Raw genomic sequence first — 24,395 nt, forward strand, 5'->3', positions numbered from 1 at the left:
CTTATCAACTTTTGTTGGCAGTCCTACGTAGGGGTGTGCATGGAACCGTTCTGGGCAGTTTGGTTCATGGATTCGAACCAGTTCAGAATGCTTGTAAAAGGGAATCCTTACCAGATTCCCCTTTACAAGCAAAGCAACTAAAGGGGGTTTCAAACAAGTGTGTGTGGCGGGTGGAGGGGTGGAAGAGTAGCAGCACAAATGGTCTCTGTGTCTACATGGAGGCCCAAACCAGGCCCCTGCTGAGGGGGAGCACTGGTGGGGCTTGGAGAAGCAACTGCATATAAGGTGACCTGCCACCCTGCCCTCCTCCATTGAACACCTTTTAGTTGCTAGGGAATCCTTACCTGCTTATAAGCATTCCAAACAGGGCCTGGCTTGGTTTGAATTTAGGCTGGTCCTCCTTGAGGTCAAACCGGGTTCAATTCAAACTGGTTCTGCACACCCCTACTTAGAAGCAGTTACATTGTACAGAAACATTGTTGGCAAATGAAGCCATTTTTGAGCCTGGGGCAGTGCTCTTGGTGCAGCCTGCAAGGAAGAAGTTTCCTCCTTAGCTTCAGGATAAGAAGACTGTCTGGTAGTGTCTACCACAAAGTAGGGGGAGAGGACTCAGCTGTCTTCTGCCAAACAAAATCTGAATATTCACTTATACCCTAAATATCTGGTGTTCTACTCTAATGCTGCAGGGTAGATGGTTTTGGTTAATCTGAGTAACAGCATGTTATCTCTTCAAGAGACCTAAATGAGGGCAAGGTGGTTCCATCAAGGAAACAGCTCTCCCATTGAAGAGCACAGACAAGACATGCTACTATCTCCTTCCTGGACTATCAAGTGTACTTCCTTTTTTCCAGATATCCTACAATATCAGGCATTTGAAGTAAAATATGATCTTCCCCACCCTCCAGCATGGTCCAGTCTTGAACTTGCTTTTATAAAACCTTGATTGTACTGGCCTGTGTTGGGCTCTAGATTTTCAGACTGGAGGCACCGCTCTCACTGTCAAGGCTTTGAAAGAATTATGGCATGCTTTGTGCCATCACAATGGCTCTCATCCTTACACCCATGACAAAAATACCCTTTGGTACTATACTGAAATCAAAATAGCTGGTAATGTTTGGAATAATTGGGTCAGAAATTATATTTTAACTATTGACCACATTTTAGACACCAATTTCAATTTCTGGCCTTTTGAACAGTTGTGCTCAATGGCTGTAACATCCAGATTTGGGCTCTGTTCTAGGTGCTTCTGGAGTACCTGGAGTTTTAGAACATATTTGCATTGCTGATTTGCCTAAAACAAACATATCCTTATACTGCTGGTACATGTCCCATAAATATGACTTAATGCTCCTACATGCCAAGTAGAATAAGGAGTTGGAAACCCAGATCCTTCCAGGCCAGTGGACCAATGCTCTAAAGGTAAAGTGTGCCATCAAGTCGATTTTGACTCCCATTGCCCACAGAGCCCTGTGGTTTTCTTTGGTAGAATACAGGAGGAGTTTACCATTGCCACCTCCCGCCCAGTGTGAGATGATTCCTTTCTGCATCTTCCTATATCGCTGTTGTCCAATATAGGTCTTTCTGGGAAACACATCAGTGGGGATTTGAACAGACAATCTTCTGCTTATTAGTCAAGCATATGCTCTAGCAAGCATAAAATATAGTCTACCGCACTGTTTCCTCTAAGGCATGCGCACGTGTGTGCTCACAAGTTTTGATGTCCGCTCAGGTTGAATTAGGAAGGCCCCACTCTGAATGTATCTGTGCACACAGTGCCTTGATTCTGCCACCCAAACAAAACTCATTCTTCACAGATATGAGAAAGATTAGAGGGAGCACTCTCTTAAATTGAGGCTTATCCAGCAAAAGCCGCTAATCTGTACATGTTGGACACCTGAATGCTTATTCTGAAAACACATCACTGCTTCTCCCTTATGTTGGCACTATGCTGTTGAATTGTTGCCACAATTCATATGATGTAGTGTGGCAGTATAATAGTAGCTCCCACTTGGTAAGATGTAATTGACCACATCAACCTACCCCTCTTGTAGTAAGCAACCTTAGAACTAATCCTGCCCTCAGGTGCAACAAGTCTATCCTTGTCTACATGGCAGCCCTTCAGCAATTTGAAGAGGGCTATCACATCCCCACTGCTCCAGGCATACCTAGTTCCTTTAACCTCTTTTCATCAGGCTTGTTTTCTAGACCCTTGCCATCTGGTTACCCTCCTCTGAACTCTTTCCCAATTTATCTACATCCTTTTTATAAAGTGCAGTGCCTAGAACTCCAGGTGAGGTCAAGTTATTGTAGAACAGAAACAGTTACCTAGACTAGTGGGCTCTCAGTGAAGATCATCAAGCAGAGGCTGGGTTGGGGAATGCTCTGGATTTCCTGCACTGAGGTGTTGGCTGACAACATTCCCCTCCAGCTCTCTTCTAGAGTACACTATGGTAACCTCTATTCTAACCAATGTGAATTATACACATCTCTACTGAAGAAGTTACACAGGTCACTAAACATCTGTCCCTAGGAAACTGATTCACCTTTACTTTCCCAGCAGCTTTTTCGTATTTCACCATGCACTGCATATATATTCAGATTTATGAAGCCATAAAGTAAGAAGCCAAGAACTTTTAAGATATAAAATCCTGTAAAACAGTCCATCAGACGAGCCTGCAAACTTGTGACCATTAGCAGCAGGAACAGGAAAGAAACTGGCTCTGAGAGGAAGTGGGAGGTGCCTCCTAGGCCACACCCTAACAAGTCTTTCCTCAAAAGACCCGCCTCCTAGTGGGTAGATCAGAGAGCACCACTAGAGGGCAGCAAGAAAGAACGGCTACAGCAGTGTTGTTCATTGTAAGGTTCAGAGGCAGCTCCCATCAACTCAAAATGCAGCCCCTTATTGTTTACTAGGCCTGTGTGAAGCCTAGGCCAAAGCTGAATATTTTGCACAATCCCCCATCACCATACAGTGCTGTTGCCCAGTGCTGGTGGAAACTGAGCCCTCTTGAGCCCCTTCACTAGCTTGGAAGGTGTGCATGGAGTGTTGGGAAGTGTAACCCTTTCCAGGGCTTTCCCCTAGAGCTCTTAAGTGAGGGCTCTGTCTCTCTTAAAGTGTCCTCTCAGCACTCAGAAAAACAGTACTGTACGGAAGTCAATGCACTGGGAAATGGCTCTCAACATTGACTTCTTTGGCCAAAAGGTGGCCCCTGCTTGAAAAACAGTGAAGCTCACAGTGTTACAAAATCAGGAGGGCTAGATTTTCATGTAAATTTAATAACTGTGTGCCTTCCTTCTGCATGCTTTTGTCTTAAAAGAGGAACACAAGAGGAACACCATGGTTTGGTCCTGCTCCCCAATAGGTTTCAGACCACCCCACTAATTGCACTAAGTTCCACAGTACAGCTGCTCAACTTCAACCTTCTAGCTGCTGTTGGACTACAACTCCCATCATCCCTGATTACAGGCGGCTGGGGATAGCAGGAGTCATAGTCCAACAACAGATGGGGAGCTGAAGTTGTGCCCCCTGTTCTCCAGGAGCCAATATTCTGACTGAAGCTTCAAGTTGTGACCAGGTAGCTCTCATACACAACCCACATCGTGGTACAATAGTCCATGCCACCCATTTCTTGACAGTAAATACAACCAGAGCAAAAACAGGCTAAACGTCCACCTCCAGGCCAAAGTCCCACAGCAGCTCAAGAGGAAGCACATGGGCTCAAGCCATGCTTACAGCTCAGTCACCTAGCATATAAAGCTGCTTGGGCCTCACTGACTGACATGAAACTCCCAGACCAAACCACAAAAGGTAGAAACATGCTGTTTTTGCAGGCAGGTTCCAGACCTCGCCCAGCCCACCACAAAAACCCAAACCCTGGAAAAAAACTTCATTATTGTCCTGAAAAACACAGAAAAGCTCACCCATTGGAAAGCATGGGGAATTAGATCTCATAGCCACAGGAATATCACATAGTGAGGACAGTTACAAAAGAAATCCAGTGGCCATTGTAAGTATGCAGCATGGCACTCCAACTAGCCATGCTGACCACTCAAATGGCCACCACATATGTGCAGAGGCCAAGTGACTAGCGGGGGTGGGACATTTCCCCACAGGAAAATACAGGCTCCCCGCCCCCAGAACATCAATCACTGGTGGAAGGATACTTTCTGAAACAGTAGACGGGGGCACAAAATTGGTCTAAAATGTGTTTAAGCTTTGATTTGGCAACATCAGCTACATCATATCTTGACCTTCTACTTCCCACTCTGCAAGACCTTTTTGAAAAAATGAAAATAGTACCAAAGCTGCTGCTCAGGGCGTGCTGGCTATGGTAACTCAACTCGCGATATGATATTGAGACAAATGAGAGACCAACAGCTTCCTATGAACTGAAAAGTACTTCAGGCTCAATGTAATACTTAAGATTCCAGTAAAAAACAATTAAACATGTATTATTCAGGTAAAAAGTAACACTGGCCATGGTGTGTACTGCTTTCACATTAGTGATCCCAGCACTGAGACGTACTGCTTTAGGGTCTCTTCTATTGCCACCCCTTGGAGATTAGCCATTTCCAGAGGGAGGAGGGCAGGGGGAATGAAGATGAATGGGCTGTCAATCCATTAACCTTTCCTTGCAAAGAGTCTCTCAAGTCTGGATGAGAGATGTTCTGGGAACCACCCAACACCCCACCCCCATCCAACAAGGATTACTGGTTAGAAATTGGTCTTCCCCTCCACACAGTCACCCAAGCCCAACATTAGTTAGTTTAAAATTTTATTGGTTTTTTTTTTAACTTTTTAAATATTTTTACTTAATAAAAAGTCAAGGTTTGTCCATATGGTCATGTCCTTGTCAAGTTAATGTGGGAAAGTGGCGTTTGCTCTAGGAGCCCATTTGGAGTCATAAATAACAGAAAAGTAACCCTGCCCTTCTCCGGGCAAGGGGAAGGGGCCCTGCTCCGTCCCGCTGGCTGACAGCGCCCGGTGCGGGCTTCACTAAACCAACGGAAAGGAAGGTGCTTGGCGAGGGGAGTCCGGATCGGGCCAGACTACACCCCTCCAGGGGTCTCTGCCATGGGCATGAGGGCGGACCCAGGCTTGGGGCCAGCAACAGAGCCAAGGCTGGCTATGATTCTCATGTCACAGGAAGAATCGTCGACATCAGTTCCCAGGGGGGTGGAATTGAAGTTGCTGGGAGGGATGAGACTGAACTGGAAAGAAAAAGAAAGAGGCAGTGAGGAGCATGAAGACCCAGAGGCCAGAATCAGCCACCCTATCCAGGGCACACAGACCCAGCAAACCCTGCACATCTCCTCCCCCACCTGTATCGAAGACTAACGCCTAAGCTCTTCCATATCCCTCCAAGCACTGAGAGGCTAAGCCCATCAAGTGCCCCCTTTCTTCAGCTCCCTGTTTTACTCACCTTGGTGGTGCCCTAAATAAGTGTAGGGGGAGGGTGTGGATGCTGAGAGGGTGGGTACACCACTCTGGGGCACACCTCCCTGGGGGGGTCCACCATGGGTCTGCGGGGGATGCAGCAGCATGACCTGTGGAGCTCCAGGGTGAGGTGGTGGGGCAGCTGCAATTCCAGTCTGGACATGGGCCTAGGGAGATGGCAGAAGAGATGTCAGTCCACACCCAAAACACCATTTTAATCGAGGGAGGGAGGACATGGCACTTTGCCAAACAAGAAAAAGGTCAGCTGAGAAAAAAGGAACCCAAATCTTTAACATGCAGCAAGAAAGCATCTCTTGGCAGCCTGTTTAATTTAACTGGTCCAGCTGAAGTCTATTTAGACTCCCTTTAAGGCTCTACCTAGTCCCCAGTGACACCCTTTGAAGAAAGCCACGCTTCCAGAATGCCAGAATATTTAGCATGGAATTCAGAGGAGAACATGGGGCTCTGTACTAGTGTTCTTCTAATGTTCTCAACTTCGGAGATACTTTTAAGAGGCCAAATCACTAGCCCTTTCACAAGAACACTGAGTGGAACAGAAGCTCCTTCCACGAGTGGAAGGAAGTGGACCTACCCTTGACAACATACTGCTCCAAAGATCCAGATGCCACTCACCAAAGACATATTGGTATGTTTCTGCAAAATGCCCACAGAACTTCCAGCAATTGGGGGCTATAGTAACTAGGCTTGTGCACAGCCCAGATGTCAGATTCTGACCCTATTCAACCTGACAGTGGCAATTTGATGAGGGATCATGTCATGTTGGCGACTGGACAAATCTAACTCCCATCCCACTGCTTCTTCCTGCCACTTCTTGACTTGGGATTGGACAGGGACAGGTGAAAGGCTGTATCGTATCCTCTTTGCTCTGGCGAGTGCTCAAGCAGCCACCTTGCTTTCTGTGGCTTGCATTTAAGAGACTTCCTCCCTTCCCCTCTAAATCTAAACAAATCCCAGAACTACCATTAATTAAAATTATTAAAAGGGAATGGGGTGGGGAGAGTGCCTTTTAAAACAGAAGTCAAGGCGGTGGCTGGAACACTCCCTTGGGAGTCAAGAGGACATGATGAGCCGATCTCCACTGGGTCCCAAGGTAAAGGGAGGGAGGGGGAGAGAAGAGGGCAGGTCTGACATCTGGATGTCCACAGAGTTCCAGCACAACAGTAGGGGGCCATCCAATGGTTCCAACTGTCAGAAGGCTCCTTGCTGTTGTGACAGAACTCCCCCTGACACCAATCCAACAGAGGGCATGTTGGTCTGACACAGCTGTCAGGCAGACAGGACAGCATAGCCCTAATAACAGTGGCACTTGGGAAAGAGTCACCTTAAGTGGCGCAGCGGGGAAATGCTTGACTAACAAGGCCGGGCAGCAGCAATATAGGAAGATGCTAAAAGGCATCATCCCATACTGCACGGGAGGAGGCAATGGTAAACCCCTCCAGTATTCTACCAAAGACAACCACAGGGCTCTGTGGGCACCAGAAATCGAAATCGACCTGATGGCACACTTTAACTTTACTTGGGAAAGATACATGCTAATACTTCATACAGCACTAGTCCCTTGTGCCTGTGGCTCTGTTGTCCATTGCCAAACAGATTGGGAGTCCCAGCTCTTCTGGACATGAAGTATTAGGAAGGGGAAAGCAGGGAAAGAGACTGGCAACCACAAACTTCACCTACTGAACAAATCATAGATAGACCTCAGGAGTCTCTGGCATGACCAAGACTTACAGCCACCATCTTAGCAGAGGAAAGCACAACTCGCCTGGGTGACATGGGCCATATTGGTGTAGCCGTGCTGCAGCTGCTGGTGGGCATGGATGGCATAGACGGCTTGTTGGGGAAAGCTGCTTTGCGGAGACTGAGCACTGGGCCCTGGCGTTAGGGAGGGTGGTGTAGCTGTCAGTGTAGCTGTGTGGTACAGGTTCTGCTGCTGCTGGGCACTGGCCAAATGAGGTGGCTGTCCAGCCTGGTGCTGTGAAAGAGATCACAAAGACTGCCATGTAAACAAAGCCTCTCATCAGATCTTCAAGCCATTTCCTCTTCCTTTCTCTACTACTGTGGCCATAATAAAGGCTAGGTATCATGCTGGGATACAGAATACATGTTCAGTGCAGAGTACGCAACTTTTAGCACTCCAGCTGCTGCTAAACTCCTACCACCCCTAGTCACAATTTATTGTGGTGGGGATGATGGGAGTTGTAGCAACTGGAGTGCCAAAGGTTGCTTACCCCTGGTTCTAAGGGGTCTCTGCAAACCAGAATGCAAGTATGTTGGGGCTCTCTATCTTCCCTCCTTGTTCTCTTCCTCTAACCACAATCAAGTAAATATGGAGAGATTCTATACTTGTTAGTTCTTTCCACAACTGATCTACCAGTGTAAGACCAGGCAAGATATCTCAGATGCCCCAACATTAGGAGCTTAACACCCAAGCTCATCAAATTTGATACAACTACTTTAGCCAGAGGACCACAGTAAGAAAACAGCCATGGCTGTTTGGCAAAGCCACAAGGTATGCATGTCCCCAATCTGTCCGTAGCAGTTCATCTGCAAGCAGGCGAGAGTCACTGGTGAATTTAGCACCTGCATTCACACCCGAGTTAGGAGTGGTTGCCAAATCCCCTCTTACTGCACTCCTGTTAGGAGAGTGAAGCCTGGGCCCCCAAAGAGTGGTGGAATAACTTGCTGAGTCAAGGCGCATCATTCAACAGACAACAGCTCTAAGAGCTGATAATGTTTGAAACTGCTGCCTCCTTTCTGTAGCGCCCCCCTCTCTTGCCTTCCCTCTGCAAGCCAGTTCTAGATTTCCAGATCAGGGTTTGTAAAGACACATCCAAACTAGGGTCAATCTCAAATGCAAAACCAAACTGTGCAGGGCGCAAGAGCCAGACAAGCGGTGCCTCCCCCGCGAGTCTCCTCCTCCTTGTGCTCCCCCTCCCCCAATACCTGCACAGGGCTGGGGGCGGCATGTTGCGCTTGCTGCTGGTTGCCCGTGGGTGTGGTAGCTGGTTGAGGCTGATGCGGATGCAGCTGTGTGGCATGGTGTGGATACGACTGATGCACTGTGGCTGGGAAGAGAAGCAGCAAGCAGCGGTCAAAAATGCCAGGGGAAGGGGGGGGGAGCTCAGAGGGGATGTGTCTTCAGGCTCAATGCAAACTTACCATAGAGAGTCTGGGGCGTCGGCTGCTCTGCTGGGGGGTACTGGGAAGTGGACGATGAGACAATGGCCTGGGGGTGGCTGCCAGACGTCATCATACGTGGATTGCTTTGCAGCATGGGAGCAAAGACCGGCTGGAAGGAGGAATATGCGTGAGAGCACATGGGCACACAGGACAGGGCATCAAATCTGACCTCAGGCCAGACCCCAGTCATGGTCCATGTCATACCAACCTGCGAGGGGTAGTGCGCCATGGGCTGCATCATGGTGGGCTGCCCTGTGAACTGCTGAGGGTTGTAGGAGATGTACGAGGAATAAGGAGTGGCAGCCACCAGAGGAGGTCCTGCAGCTGCCGCCGCCTGCATAATGGGAGGCGCTGAAGTTGGCTGGTGTTGGTCCGAACGCTGTGGGGGCAGAGAGCCTGCGCAGAAGGAGGCCAGGTGAGAAAGCCAGTCTGTGCCCATTCTCCCCCTCTAAGCTGCAGAGCAGGTGGGAACTCCAGGCCAAGCTCCCCCGCGGCTATCTGCTGAAGCCTCTTGACAAGCATCTACTCACCTTTGGCTCCTCGATATTTGCCCTGCTGTCCAGGCACAGAGTTGGAAACTGGGTAAGGGTACATCTGGGGTGCCTGCAGGAGAGAAGCAAACTTATTAGCTCTACAGCTGCCGCCTCACACCAGAATTTGGACCCAAGAAACCAAGAGACTGCAGCCCAACATTCTAACGGCAGGGCCATCCGAAAAGCAACTCCCTGCCCCTCACCTGTACGGCTGGGCTCATGTGGATCTGCGGGATGTAGGAGATGTACTGTGTGCTGTACATGCCGCTTTGCCCTGGTGTGATCACGGGGATGGAGGGTGTCGCATGGGTGCGGGGTCCTGGCGATGTGGGCGTACTTGTCGACTTGTTCTGAAGGGACAGAATTGTTTTAAGAGGTGACAAACATTGCTATTAAAGGAGCAACTATAAATAACCAGAAATCATCTGGGAGTGGACTGCCCTTAGGCCCATGGAATACTGGACTTAACGGCCCCATTACTCCAATGGGAATGGTAGCTCAAAGTAGCTGATGCATCCAGAGATGCAACCACACCAAACCCAGAACTAGCTAACAGAATTCCTCACCACAGACAGGAGAGTCTTTGAGGGGTTGAATTCCTTCGCGTTAGGGTTCAGTGTCGACTTCTTCACCTGTCTGGAGAGTGACCACATCCAAAGTGAGATGGGAACCCAGAAGATGCATGCAACCACAACTCATGGGTTCCAATTCCCACCATCAACTCACTCTGAGACAGGGCCATCCTCTTTGTCATCTGTGTCACCTTTGCCCAGAGGGCTGGCAGTCTGGGTCTGACGTTCCATGCCTTCACAGGGCCCTTTCTCCTCCTTACTGTTGCCCTCGGACAGCTCTAGGCTGGGCTTGAGGGATTCCTCAGGTACTTCACACGTGCCTCCTCCCCCTACCAATGCCTCTGGAGGCTTGTCCTTCACCTTTCCTTCAAGAGGCTCCTTGGACCGGAAAGGGTCCAGTGCGGCCTCTGGGGAGGAACTGGGCTGCAGCTGGAGGAAGCAGACATGGGGTAAGCATCTGAGGCCAGAAATACACACTGCCCTCCTCCACAAATTGCACAGGGTGGGGTGGGAGAACACCCTCACCTTGAACTGAGCGCCAAACTTGCGCAGCTCCTCCAGCTGATTCCTCTTCTGTTCATTTTGGAGTCCTAAAAGCAAATGTGAGAGCATGTCAAAACAACGGTACAAGCAAAAGCTTTGGAGCCCCCAGCCCCAAAATCTTTAAAGGCCATTACAGAATCAGTCACAGTTCAGGATCTGTTGAATGAAATCCCCTTAGATTTGTGTTTCTTATAAAGGTTTGAATTGATCTTGTGGCAATGACTGTTCATCCGTCATTAACTTAATGGGTACAGAGTTAACTGAACATTGGATTTCCTAGAACATTTGCAACCACTTGTCATGTATAGAACAAATCTCCAATGAACATGTCCGGCAAGAACATTAAATTCAACAAAAAAGCAAAGATATGCTATTATTAACAAACTAACTTTGTTAGTTGCAACTTTGTAACCATAACAAGTTGTTCTCTGGGTGGCTCACAATATAATACAGGACTGACCCCGTTTTGTTTTTTTGTACATTACACAATTGTGATTTTGTTCCACTTCTTTTGTTAATAAAAATATGTATAAATGCTCTTATTAAAAATAGGAACAAGGTTCACCCACATAATCCACCCTATAAGGGAGAAAACAATTTTAAAAGAATGAGGTACAGAAGCAAGGTTACTTCAGTTTTTAGTACTTAGAAAAGTTTCAGTAGAAAGGCAATACTTAGTATTTAAAGGAACTTCAACAGGAGGGCTCAAAAGAGACAAACCTTTGCTGGCTTGCTTAACCAGGTCTGAGGGCCCCATCACCTCCAAGGTCCTGCTAGGTTCTTTGGTGGCAGAGCTAGGCACCTCTTTAACTGAAGGTGGGAAAGGAAGAAAAAGAGAGAGAACGGTTAATGCACACACTCCTTGAAGCCTCATGAAGAATGAAGCAGAGACTGCCTCCAGAGGCCATAAGTGAGTTTGAAGCATGTCGTCTTTTTTCTACAGATTCCTTGTAGTCCAATCTGTGTTAAGTCTGACTGGCAGCAGATCTGCTTCACCTCCAGTATGAATCCTTACCCTCTACAGCAACTACAGGGGCAGATGCTGGAACCTTAGGCGAAGGTGGGGTTGGGGAAGCACTGGACTCCATGGTAGGTCTTGATTCAGAGGGTGATGCAGGAGCTGCAGGAACAGCTGATCCCACTGGGGGATCCTGGGAGGAGACTGGCACAGCTGCAGCAGACTTTGGAGAACGTTGAGCATAAAGACGGCCTGCTATGAGAAAGAGCACAGATGTTAGATGTCGACATGATCCCATGGGCACAGCCTTTTACTACAGGCTTCAATCAAAGAATCCAATCACTTCACTGCCTGTTCTACCTGTAGGCGATGCAGCAGAGACTTCCATGGGGCGGCTGGAGGGGGAAGACATGCTCTTAGCCACTCGAAGGGGACGCTGAGACTTTGGAGACATTCTGGATGGACCTAGAAGACAACCACAAGAGCAGATGAAGAGAGACTAAGTAGTTACACCAAGGTGTTCTTCGTCATCCACAGCTCTCTTGTGGGAAGTGGCGGAGATGCCATTTCCCACCACCCAGAACCATGATAAAATGCTTAAAGGAAAACCATGGTGCAAAAAGGAAAAAAAGGGGGGGGGAAGGGGGGGCACCAAATTAAAGACCTTTTTTTGAAGACCTTTCTGGACGGAGATTCCATTGGCTAACTTAGGCCTGGGTATTTTTTGTTCCACAGCGATGAAAGTACCAGCCCATCCAAACCTCCCCATTTCCAAGTCTGAGATGCTCAGCCTCACCTCCATTGATGCCTCGTTGCTCTGGAATGGAGCCCGTGTTGCTATCCAGATGATGTGCACTTCCACGGGGTGGTAAAGAGCCCATGCCTGGTCTCCCACCACGGGAGCTGCTGCAGCGAACACCTCCTCGTGAGCCTTCTCTGACACGCTGGGGAAGTGGTATGTACTTGCCCTCTCTGCAAAGCAGATATTATCATGGAAGAGCAATTCTTTGTGCCCTGACCCCAAGCACAGCAAGGAGGGGGGGGAAATGGATGAGGGGCTTCAGCCGTCGTCTTGAACACAAGGATGTTACCACAATCAAGCTTCAAGATATGAACTTTTAAAAATGGACATTGGGATTGTTCTCCTGAATGAAAGATGCAGAGCGAGCCATTAGCAAGTAGGAACTCTGCTTGCCTTATGCTAGTAGAAGTATCTTGTTGCTGGATCAAAACCAGCCTGCCATTTGCACCCTCCTCTTCCAGCCCAGTGTCACCATCTCACCTGGATGCCAGGCTGGGGCTGTCCCTCCCTGACACCTGTCTTTGTACAGAGCTGTGCTTTTCCTCTTCTGTGCGCCCATCGTCATTCTCCATGGCGATGCGCAGTCGGTACTGTGGGCTTGACTCTATCTCCCGAGCCAGCTGGGCAGCCCGGGCCTCCCGCTGCCGGAACTCCTCTGAGTTATCCTTTTCAAGAGGTACCCTGCCACGGACAAAGAAGAGGCGCAATGACACAAGGCAAACATGTCACACACACACACCCCCGGAATTCACTCATTTCCTCACCAGTAATACAAACACCAACATAGAGGATCTGGTCCGCCACTAATCAAAACTTGTTGGTGATAACTATTCTCAGTTGCAGCACTTCACCTATGCAACTCCCACCCGCAGGGAGCTTAAGACTGGCTCTCTCTTTCTCCACTTTTAAACAGAAACTGAGGATCTTTCTTTTTCAGAAAGCTTTTAAGTGCCACACAGAACTGTTTTCCTATTCATTTTATTCATTCGGTTTACTGCTAGTTTTGATCTTAAATGTTGTCATTAAAATTATTTCAATTGCTTGTAAGCCATGCCTTTTCAATGAAAGCAGGGATACAAATATAGAAGACAAAGACAAACATTCATCTGTCCAAGCTCCACTTTGGAGGAAAGCATAGTAGTTCAAAGCCTTTGGCTGGCCTGCTATGGGCCTATCAGCCACAGGTGCTGGTCTAACTCCAACCAAAATTTGACCATAACCACCTATTTCCCAAACACGTGTGCACTCAAATCAATTTCAATTCAAAGAACATTTAAGTGTTCAGAAATAGATATTTATAGTCAATCTATAAAAAGACAATTAATAGTATTGCTTACACAGCTGTGTAAACAAGGACAATTACCAACTCTATGGACTTCCAACCCTGACTTCTAATGTGCAAACATGTGGGAAGATTACAAGCGCTCTCTCACAGTCCAGGCAACATGTTAGACCGTAGGAGTGCACTGCCTAAAAGTTTCATTTGTGGTTTATACAGTTTCTAACAGTGGAAAGATATGTGAATTTGCAAGAAGTGACTGCTGATTATTGCCCACTTAATTCCTCTGGTAATACCACCTACATTCTGAACAGCATAACATGGGCAATGGAGAGGAAAAACTGGCAGATCTAGGGTAGTCTAGATCCAGAAGGAACTCAGGCATCATCTGGTACTCCTTGTGACCCATACTGCACAATGCCCCTGACTAAAGCAGAGACAAATCTGGTCAACTATCCTGGTGACCCCATCCCATGAATAGTCCCTGGCACCTGCTTCACTCTGGAGCCCCATTCCCTCTAAGCTGCGTGCACAGCCTTCAACACCCCGCCCCCGGCAGCGATCCCAAAGAGCCCCTCACTGGGCTTCTTGCCGCCACTGTGACTGCTGCTCCCGGCCAAGTCCCCTGGTCCTTGGCACTTGCTCCGCGGCTGCAGCTCCTGCCTGCGCTGCCTGTCCCCGTTGCCTGTATTCCAACCCTCCACCTTTGCTGCTCTGCTCTCCCCCACTCCACCTTCGCCTTTCAGAGTCCACATGGCGGCAGCAGCAAACAGGTGACGGGACTCAGAGCGGAGCTGATTCCCCTGATCTTGTCTTCCACTTTTGCCTTTCCCCTGCTGCTTGGGCTCTTGCATGGCAAGATCGGGGGAATCAGCAGCAGCCTCCACTCCGTGTTCCATCGCCTGTTTGCTGCCATGGTCGCCACCACATGGGCTTCAGAGTGAAGGTGTGTGTGTGGGGGGAGAGCAGAGTAGCAAAGGTGGAGGGTGGGATATGAGCAACAGGGAAAGGTGGCGCAGGAGGGAGAGCAGCAGTCACAGAACAAGTGGCAAGGGCCATGGGACTTGGGTGGGACAGGGGGCTTTATCCCAGCGTTTCTGGGTTACTCTCGGCCAGACCGGCACAGCATCTTCTCTTTCCTTCCAATTGTGTGTTCCTTCTCTCCCCAGTCCCCACCCACCCCCCATCTCCTTTCCCCATCTCCCTTTTGCCTCTTCCTCCATATATTGTGTAATAATCAATTCCTCACCCCGTCTTGTATATTTTCATATTTTTGGTGCTGCAAAGGTTGTCAAACAATGTTGTTCGCAATGTGCTTCTTTCAGCAAAGAGTTTAACCTTCCAGATGCCAGAAAGATCCTACATCCTTGCTTTTATTCCCAGTTTGTGTTCATTACCTCCATGCATGCATAGCCTCTCACCGGTGAGCTCTTTAAATTCCCTTTACTATCTCTTATAAATTTCATTTAACCTATCCTAATACCATCTCTTTAAATTCCCTTTATCTGTGTATTAAATCAAATATCCTCTTGGGATTTTAATTACACATGAATGTGGTACATTTGTTTGTTATTAGGGTGCCCAATGCGCCAAGGTAATGTTGAAGCTCTACCATTATGCATACAATAATAATTTTAAAAGAAAAAATGACTAACATCATTACATTCCTATAGAATAAAGCATGAACAGCATTCTTCATTCCAGGTGTAGCTCTGTGGAAGTATCTAATAGTTTAAATCTAATGTTATTTTTACACTATACTGCAAATGTATGACTGGGAGGCTATTTTAAGAAATATTTACTAAGGAAATTGGTACAGTCATTGCAGCCCACATACACTTCCTTGACTTTTCATTTCATGATGTTTGAACTGAATGCTCAATGTACATATCTAACTTTTATAGGGGTTTATTAGAGGCACATTTATATTGAGGCAAATGGACCGTGTGTGGTAACTATAGCGGCACATAATAATGCACACGCACACACACTGCTTGGACCTGCCACCCAGAACAAAACCCATTCTGCTCACGGCTGAAAAAAAATTAGAAGCAACACTGAAGGGCAGACAACATATCTTGACATTTAAGCTAAGAACCGTTAACAGGTTTACCGTGTCCAACAAAAATACAAAGATCTTTCCTTGCTTCTGGCTGATGCTCAAAGCCCTGCTAACTTGGAGAAGAGGCACCTTTTAATGTGGTGATTCTCTTTATTTAGCAGGGGGAGAGTAACTGGCCCTATCCACCCCCAGCACAGTACCTCCAGTGACTGTTGCTGGTGTCTACCATGTTTCTTTTTAGACTGTGAGCCCTCTTGGGGACAGGGATCCATCTTTCTTACTTACTTACTTATTTATTATTCCTCTGTGTAAACCACCCTGAGCCATTTTTGGAAGGGCTGTATAGAACTCAATCAATCAATCAATCAATCAAGATGTGTCAGTTCTTCAGAGCAGTGCTGTCTCACCTCCTCCTGCAGCCCTCAGAATATAAATGACTGAAACTGTAGCTTACGTGTAAGAGGAGAGACTGCTGTCATAGGTGGTCTTCACACCATAGTTTTCTTCATTGAACTTGAACATCTCATTTGGATCCCAGCCATTAGACTGAAATGACAGACATTGCAATCTGAAATGCCTTGTGGTGTCTTTGGTACAAGAACAGTTTTAGCAAAGCACCAGCTTCAAGCAACCCCCTTTTGCTCCTTCAACCCAGACCAAGATACTCACTATGTCAGAGTCCAAGTCATAATCATCACTGTTGCTATCTCCCCCTTCCCAGCGTTGTAGCACCTTCTCCTTGTGCTCCCCATTCACCTTGGAATTCATGGCAATGGCAGAATCTGTGAACTTATCTAGAACACACAGCAGTGGGAGAGTTCAGGATGAAAGGTTCCAAGCTCTCCAAACCCCTCAGCCCAGATCACAAGACACACTTAAAGGTTATTTTGAAATTGCATTACCTTTGGTGGCATAGTTGAAGTCAACATTGTGGAAGTGCACCAGCATGACATCAGAAGGTTTGAAGACCATAGTGTCTACAATATCTTCCCTTCTGGGCCCCACTGACTGGTCAGGCACCTTCTTGTGCACAGCATCCACAGCCACTTCAAACTGTAAAAACCAGCTCTGTTAATATGTACTACACACAGGGGCAAGTACCCCTACCCACCCAGAGCCAACTTAAAAGTCCAAGCAAACTTGTGTTACATCAATTCACTCATCACAGAGTGAATTGGTAAACATAAGTCCCTGTGCTTGGGCATGCAGGGTTGTGTTTTTTTTGGCAGCCTTCTCAAGTGCAGGTGAGTTCATTCTAAAATAAAACAACTGCCTCCTGCCCAGACCTGCATCCTAGCACCCCAGGAAAAGACTGTCAGCAAGCTAAGCACACACCTTGGAGCTCAGGGTTTTAAAAATCCCTTCATAGGTACTTCCACTTTTCACCTTCACATCACATGTGGAGCCCTGAGAAGGGAACAAGAAAATAGAATACTAAGACAGGGTAGATAAACTTTTTAAAATATAAACTAAAGCTCCCTATACCTCACCCCACTTCATGCACCCAGGCAGCAGCTTTCTCCATCTATTACAGCATCAAAAAGATGTGGGGGGAAAGATATCACAAGTACTGGCACTATAGTCACTTATTTGAACTGCATCACATGGTGCTCATCATGACTGGGTTATCAGCAGCCACCACAAGGATTCTCCACAGTCCATGTGGCTTACAGGTTATCAGATGTGCCAGTCTTTACAAAATCCTCTACTTTACTTTAAGGATGCTTCTAAGTAAAGTCAATGAAGAATGTCTGTAAGCAGCACTGTGTGAATAGGAATGCTCAGCAGGTGGCTATCCAGCAAGGCTTTCCACACTATGACTGGACTGGAGGAAACTCCAAGAACACCACCCTCTACTGCAAAACAGAGCACCTACATATCTACCCCTCCATTTTACTACCTCATCTCCAGGAGACTCACCACAACTGCTGTCAGGAAGTGCAGCATTCGAGAATTGTTATAGACACCCTCAAAGACCTAGTGATGAGGAAAACATAAGGCTCATCAAAAAGTTTACAGAACTCCCCTGCCCTTTATCACTGCTTGAATACTTCCACTCATTACGTATGCAGCTGTAGGAATGCAGAACTGCTGGTTTAATATTAACAATCTGAGAACGCACACATTTGAACTCTTAAGGAGTGAGAAATAAAATACAGGCATTTTTCCTTCACAAACTCAAGCCAATGTCCTCCTGTTCTGACCAGAACCCTTGGGAATGGACTCATAGGATTGTGCTTCATATTCAGTCCTTGGTCAGAGAGCCTTAAGTAGAAAAGGCACAAAGTATCAGAACTTTCCTGCAGGAAGCACTGACTAAATACTGCTATAGAACACCCAAATCTTCTGCAATAGTCACAACCCATATGGTTTGTGGGTGTGCTTCAGCTGTTGGTGCCCTCCACTGAAATGAACAGCCCCAGCATACATACAAATTCAGAAAAGGCAGAGGAAGGTTTCCATTGCTAAATGGTTAGAAATTGCCTCCTCCAATTAATTCATTAAACAGCCCAATAAAACTGCTTAAACGCTACAGAAAATCCAGGTGAGAAAAATGCCAGAAGTTCAAACTCCTACTGTACGATCAAAAAATTGTGATTCTAATGCTAGCATGGGATGGTGGAGATCTAGAGGGCATTTGTAAAAGGTTTCATACAGATAAAAACACAGCCAAGAGTTGAAACTTGGAGGCAGAAGCATTTAAACATCCTAAGAACTTATAACAGCTTGGATCTTGAGGACTTATGTGCCATCTAGTAGTTGTACAAACTGCAAGGAGGAAGATCCCAAACATATAGAAATGGCCTTGTGGCTCTGGGAAATTTAGCTCATGGTAGACAGATACTTACAGAAGACTGTGGAGGTCCTTTGCCTGTGCTCTGGCCCCTGAAAATGAATCAAGCACAAGAGTAGTTCACAGGAAGGCGGTGTGATGAATAGTCCCATATAAACATGTCTCAGTACCAATAGGAAACCCTTGATATACACGCTAACCTCAGTATAATCATGAATTTACTCATAAGGGTGCTAACTACAGATAACACACACAAAGTGGAAACCAAAATAGTGAAGCCAAATCCAAACTCAGTCATGAAGCTCATCGAGTGACCTTGGACCACTTTCTCCCACCCGAATTCCCTGGATGTGAAGCCGTCTCCTTTTCACCTACCTCACAGAGTTATGAGGATAAAGTGAGGATGGAAAAGAATTTACATACTACTGAGACCCTTAGAGGAACATAGGAAACTGCCATATACTGAGTCAGACCATTGGTCTATCTAGCTCAGCATTGTTTTCACAGACTGGCAGCGGCTTCTCCAAGGTTGCAGGCAGGAATCTCTCTCAGCCCTATCTTGGAGAAGCCAGGGAGGGAACGTGAAACCTTCTGCTCTTCCCAGAGCGGCTTCATCCCGAGGGGAATATCTTGCAGTGCTCACACATCAAGTCTCCCATTCAGAGGCAACCAGGGCAGACCCTGCTTAGCTATGGGGACAGGTCATGCTTGCTACCACGAGACAAGCTCTCCTCTCCGGATCCTCAGCATACATACAAATGTATGTATCCCCAGCATACATACAAATTCAGAAAAGGCAGAGGAAGGTTTCCATTGCTAAGTGGTTAGAAATTGCCTCCTCCAATTAATTCATTAAACAGCCCAATAAAACTGCTTAAACGCTACAGAAAATCCAGGTAAGGAAGTGAAGGATATAAGTGTAACTACTACTACTATGTTACCAGAAAGAGAGAAAGATGAACTACCAAATCAGTTAATAAGATGGGATCCTATCAGTTTCATAGTATGCAACAACATAAGCTTTTCACAAAACCTGAGAGCAGGTATATTTCAAGAAACATCATCCTTGGGAAAAGAGGCAGATGACTATAGCAAAGGGGCAAGTGCTCATACTGCTTCATGAAGCAACTAAGCCAGCCTGACAGAAAATCCCAACACTTTTATTTATTCTTCAGACAAAAAGACTGAAAGGGGATAATTACAGATCTTATTTATGTTATTACTTAAAGAACACCTTTCATCCAGATTCTACAACTATTTTCAGTTATCCATTAATAATCCAGTCTACATAGACAAAAGGTTACAGTATGGGATAAAGGAAATTAAATAAGTTAAAATGATTAGATGGCGGCGGAGTTATTGGGGTAAAGGGAGTCTATGCTGATTAGTGCCTGGATTCACATGCACCTTGCATTCTTCTACCAAAACCAGTATAATCACAAGACTCTTGTATTGCTTCTCAGCTCTTCTTCAGAACAAACTCAAGGCTGGACAACTTTCAGGCACCTGGTTATGGCAAACTGGTGCTATCATGCATAGCTCAAGTCCTGCTCTTTCGCATACTAGCCAGGCTAGCAGTATTCAGTTTACTATAACTGGATATATGGCTAGTGCCTTAAAATGACACACACATTGAAAGTGGAATGGGAAAACAAGAACAATCTTGTATTACAGAACATCTAACAAGGCCCTTTTAGTTCAATACTTTATTAGGCAAACAAGTACTACTGGGTAGTACCTTGCCATGTTTCACTACACATTTAACACACGTATTTAGCTGATAAACATATTCTAACTAGGCAAGGTAAAGCATATTATAACCAGCAACCATCAAAAAATTCCCATCCCATATCTGAAAGAGGGCTCCATTTCTGATGGAGACAATGGCGTGCACCACAACAACCTAAGTTGCTATCCTAAGTTACTTGAGAACGATATACCTTAACCCTAAACCACACTGAGCACAAGGAAACTTACTTCTGAGTAAATGTGTTTAGAATACAGTTTCAGCCCAGTTCTATGTACTCAGAAACAAGTCCTTCCATAAAAGTTTAACAAGAAATGTGCAAAGGATTGCTGCTGTAGCACACTAGGGTCTTCTCTTCTTTGATCTCCGCCTCCCCGAGAGAAAGAAGAAAAATAAATTGAAAGCTTTCCCCGTCCCCTACACGAGCTCACACACCACACGGGGATTGGATGCCTCTCCCCACATCCCTCGAAGGCAAAACCAGCGTCTACTATGCCCCCCACCACCCCGCGTTCTAGCGAAGGGCGCAGATTGGGCAGAGTGGCGTCCAATCAGCAGCTGAGCCGACGAACTCGGCTTATCAGAGCCAGCCGCGCTCTCTCCCCCCACCGCCAAGTCCTCTTTTCAACCCTTGCGAGCGGAAGCGCGCGTGCGCGCGTCCCCTCTCGAAACCCATTCCCTCCCCCACCCCCGCCCGGGTCCCTGCAATCCGCCACCCGAATTCCCCGGATGTGAAGCCGTTTCCTTTTCGCCGCCCCTCCCCGTTTACCTGGTGCCGCTTCCTCCGGGGGGACCTCCCCCGCCACTGCCGGGGGGCGCCACCGCTGCGGCTCGGGCTCCACCCGCGGCCCCGGGGCTGAGGCTACCGTTGGGGCTGGGCGGGTTGGTCTTGCGGGAGGCGGCGACGATGGCTGCGGTGGCAGCTGCTACGGCCGGGGGAGGCGGCGTCGGCGTGGTGGGCGGCGGAGGGCCCGAGGCGGGAGAAGCAGGCTGAGGAGAGGGTGGCGGCAGCGGCTGCTTCAACATGGCGGTGGCGGCGAGACAGAGCCGGACACCGCGGGCTCAAAATACAAAAACGCGCGCCCCCCCCCACAGCACGCGCGCGAGGCTGTTGAGCGGGAGTAGGAATAAGGGAGCGCCGAAGGGCCAAGCCTCCTAGCGCGCGCGATCCCGCACGCACGCGCTCCGGCTTTTGCGCAGCCTGAGGCGGAGGGAGGAAAAAAGGAACGGAAGGCGGCGGGGAGGAAACGACAAACCGGTGAAGGCGCGCGCGGCCGCCTCGGTAGCGCTTCAGCCGCCGCTCTTGTTGGCCCGGAAGGGGAAACTGGCAGGCAGGCCGGCAGTCGCGGGGAGGGGTGAAGACCAGAGATGGGGGGGGGAGAAGAAAAAGAAATCCACTCCCACCGCGCTCGCTCACGCTTCGCCTCTGCGTGCGCGCGCGAGGGAAAAGAAGAAAAATAAAAGAAGAGCGCGGGGCCTGGACCCGACCGGACCCCTGAGAAGCGAGGCGCGCTCCTATTGGCCGCTTAGCCCTCGAAGCTTGCGCGCGCTCTTCTGGAAGAGGAGGAGGAGGAAAAGAAGTTAAAAGTCTCGAGCGCTAGAGCCAATCAAGAGGCAGCGCCGAGTTGAGAGGCCTCGAGGCGACTCTCCAGCTCGCGCAGGGGAGGGGGAGAAGAGAAGTAGAAAAGAGAAGAGGGGGAGGGGGAAGTGGTGATGTTGGCGTTGAGGGCCCCGACGCGAACGGTTTCAAACCCCCTCCGCCGCTGCCGCCGTAGTCGCAGGGCCGGCCTGGTCGGTTTCTGCTTCTTACAGGGAGCGTGCTCGTTTGTTGAGCAGGGGGAGGGGAGATACGGATCCCGCTGGCCCGCGCGGACGAGAAGGAGTCAATCCAGTTGCTGCACAATGAGTCCCTGGTGGAGGGCGGGGCTTCGCTCTGCGCCTGCGCTTGACGCGCGCCGTCCTCCTGCCGCGCACGTCCGCTGCTGTTGCCGCCGCGCGCACGTTCTCCGCGTGATCACAGGTGGCTTCTCTCCACTCCACCCTATCTCGACCAATGGAGAAACGGGAGCGTGCGTTTGAGTTCCCGGCGGAGACTTCTGGGGAGGGTCTCCGGTAATGGCTCAAGTCTCAATGCACATGCGTAAGAGGAAACAAAGACTTGGTGGCAGCCTTCTGCTTCCACCAGTTCGGTGTGCGCATGTACAAAAGGACGGGGAGCGCATGCGCTGCAACACCTATAAAGCCGGCGCGGGTCCGGGAGGAGGTGTCTGTAGGAGCGAGAAAGCTCGGGTGTCTTAGAATGCGCATGGGGTGGGGGCGGGACCTGTTACTGAGACGAAAAGTCCCGGATGTCGCTGGAAGACGGTTGACCCCAAATGACCCCACTCCTCAATGTCGTATGGATTACAGTATAGCCGTGGCCTCTGTGACCTCAAGGACAGAGTGACCCCTAGTTCTAGTGATCGTCTGGTGTAACAAAAGGAGAGGGGTGACTGACGCTTAAGGCAAAAGCCTTGCTTATGTATCATTGAGCACCTTGATTTTCTGGTTTTAACACAGCTCCTCTGCCCTTCCAAAACAGCTTTTTTCAAAACAAAAATGAATTACCAAATAGAACAAGTATTTGTAAAATAAAATTAAATCACCAAACAAAAACTATTTTCTGAAACCTTATTGTTTTCAACTGAAAATGGATCGCAGTTGTATTCACACTTACATATTAGCAGGATATAAATGTAAAAATAATAATAATAATATGTGTAAACCCAGCAATATAGAGAGCCTTGCTTCTATGCATAGGATCAACCTGAAGATTATAGTTTAAAATTAAGATGTATAACTTAGCAGAGCCAGAGTCGTCTTTTTCTCCAAAGTATTTCATACAATACATTGTACATGTTTATTCTGATCTTCTGGATAGATGGCCATTGCCCCAGAATATGAGGTATAAGGTTCACAGTATTTTAACTGACTCTCGCATAAAGCGGACTTCTAAGTCCTGAACAGGGTAAGCATTAATTGAAAGTCATTTCAGAGATACGATGTATACACGTCTTTGGTCTCATTTTTGCCTGTGGTAAAATAGTTTCACAGAGTTTTGAAACAACACAAACCCTACAAATGTATTTATTGGAGGCATAATGGATGCGTACACACCACAAATAGCAATCTCTCCTTGAAACCACTTTCAGCCCTCGGGGGAGGGGCTACCAACTGTCCCCAAGGACAAACTGGCATCCTGCCTGATTCTCTGCATATTTATTTGGGAGTAAGTCTCACTGAGTTCAGTTGGACTTCTTCCCAAATAATTGTAAATTGAAGGGCTTATTGGGCCTTCAGCCAAGCATAGCTGATCTTGTCATTCTAAACATGGTGGCTCCTACTGTTTGATGTGAAATTAATCTAGGAACTCTTCATTTGGAAAAGAGGTGACTACGGGGAGACATGATAGCTGGGAAATTTAGGAGCAACAAAAGGAAGTACTTTTTCACACAGTGCATAATTAATTGATGGAATTTTCTACCACAGGATGTTGTGGTGGCCCATAATTGAGCTGATGGGTTCAAAGAACCTGGGCCTCTGAGCTCTTGAGGTCCCCCAGCTGCTCCACCCCTCCCTAACTTCTTCATTATCTCCCTCACTCCAAGGGGCCATTGGAGACAGGGGTGAACACGGCCCCCCTCTCCCCTAGCTACATCCCTGTGGTGGCCACTAATTTCGATGGCTTTAAAAGGAGCTTAGACAAATTCATGAAGGACAGGTCTATCAATGGCTTCTAATCCGGTGGCTATAGGCCACCACCTCCAGCCTCAGAAGCAAGATGCCTCAAGATGCCAAGGAAGGAACAGCAGGAGAAAGGGCATGCCCTCACCTCTTGCCTGTGGGCTTCTCTGAGCCATCTAGTGGGCCACTGTAAAACAAGATGCTAAACTAGATAGGCTTTGGGCTTGATCCAGCAGGGTATTATTATGTTCTTATGAGCCAATCCAAAATTTTACTCAGATTATTTTATACCAAGTAAAAATGTTTACTCGGAAGTAAGTAAATTTAGGAACCAGACCATGGACACTTGACAAAATTATTGGACTTAGTGATGGACATTGTGGTGGGGACTCTGGGAAGGCTCAATTGACTTCCTGTTATCTCTTTTAGAATTAACATACTTAGCAACAGGGCTGCCTGTGACAAAGGCATATTTTATGAAATAATTCTACCTCTGAATATCCTAGTCTAGACACCATGGTTCAGTTTCTAGGCACTGGCTCCCTGGTGCCTGGGGTTTGTCAAGGCCTGAGATAAAGAACTTCACATTTTTTCTAGCTAACAGGGATAAGGCATTGGTCTTGGTATTTCCACTCCAGCAAGCTCTCCTTTCAGTGCTTGGGAGAGTTTAGGCTCATTGATGGGTGGCTGTGGTGGTTTATTGATGTAGGTAGTCCTCATCAATAATTCTCTCCCATGCACATA

General features: G+C 47.7%; 1 protein-coding gene across 2 annotated transcripts; it reads right to left on the reverse strand.

Moving 5' to 3' along the window:
• Positions 1-4,425: 4,425 nt before the first annotated feature.
• Positions 4,426-21,868, reverse strand: ATXN2L (ataxin 2 like). 2 transcript variants are annotated; one of them, XM_053260678.1, is made up of 23 exons: positions 20,698-21,868; positions 18,237-18,273; positions 17,308-17,364; positions 16,723-16,794; positions 16,290-16,440; positions 16,057-16,181; positions 15,842-15,933; positions 12,527-12,727; positions 12,041-12,216; positions 11,605-11,709; positions 11,302-11,499; positions 11,007-11,096; positions 10,269-10,333; positions 9,898-10,172; positions 9,738-9,807; positions 9,375-9,521; positions 9,169-9,241; positions 8,847-9,034; positions 8,618-8,747; positions 8,402-8,523; positions 7,221-7,430; positions 5,424-5,604; positions 4,426-5,211 (listed from the first exon to the last, which is right to left on the reverse strand). In XM_053260678.1, exons 1-23 carry the CDS (start codon positions 20,952-20,954, stop codon positions 5,162-5,164), a joined length of 3,072 nt encoding a protein of 1,023 aa, XP_053116653.1. In that variant the 5' UTR covers positions 20,955-21,868; the 3' UTR covers positions 4,426-5,161. The 2 variants fall into 2 exon arrangements, with proteins under 2 accessions (XP_053116653.1, XP_053116654.1); XM_053260679.1 differs by lacking the exon at positions 20,698-21,868 and adding an exon at positions 20,159-20,558.
• Positions 21,869-24,395: the final 2,527 nt, after the last annotated feature.

The sequence above is a fragment of the Hemicordylus capensis genome, chromosome 6 (assembly GCF_027244095.1).
Source record: "Hemicordylus capensis ecotype Gifberg chromosome 6, rHemCap1.1.pri, whole genome shotgun sequence".
In the NCBI taxonomy this organism is placed as follows: domain Eukaryota; kingdom Metazoa; phylum Chordata; class Lepidosauria; order Squamata; family Cordylidae; genus Hemicordylus; species Hemicordylus capensis.

Bases quoted from the DNA above. Each gene is read 5' to 3' on its own strand.
- ATXN2L (XM_053260678.1), bottom strand. From the start codon at position 20,954: ATGTTGAAGCAGCCGCTGCCGCCACCCTCTCCTCAGCCTGCTTCTCCC. The intron at 9,035-9,168 runs GTGAGTAGATGC...CCTTCTGCGCAG, and splicing joins CAAATATCGAGGAGCCAAAG to GCTCTCTGCCCCCACAGCGT. The intron at 5,605-7,220 runs GCGAGTTGTGCT...CCATCTCCCTAG, and splicing joins ATATGGCCCATGTCACCCAG to GCCCATGTCCAGACTGGAAT.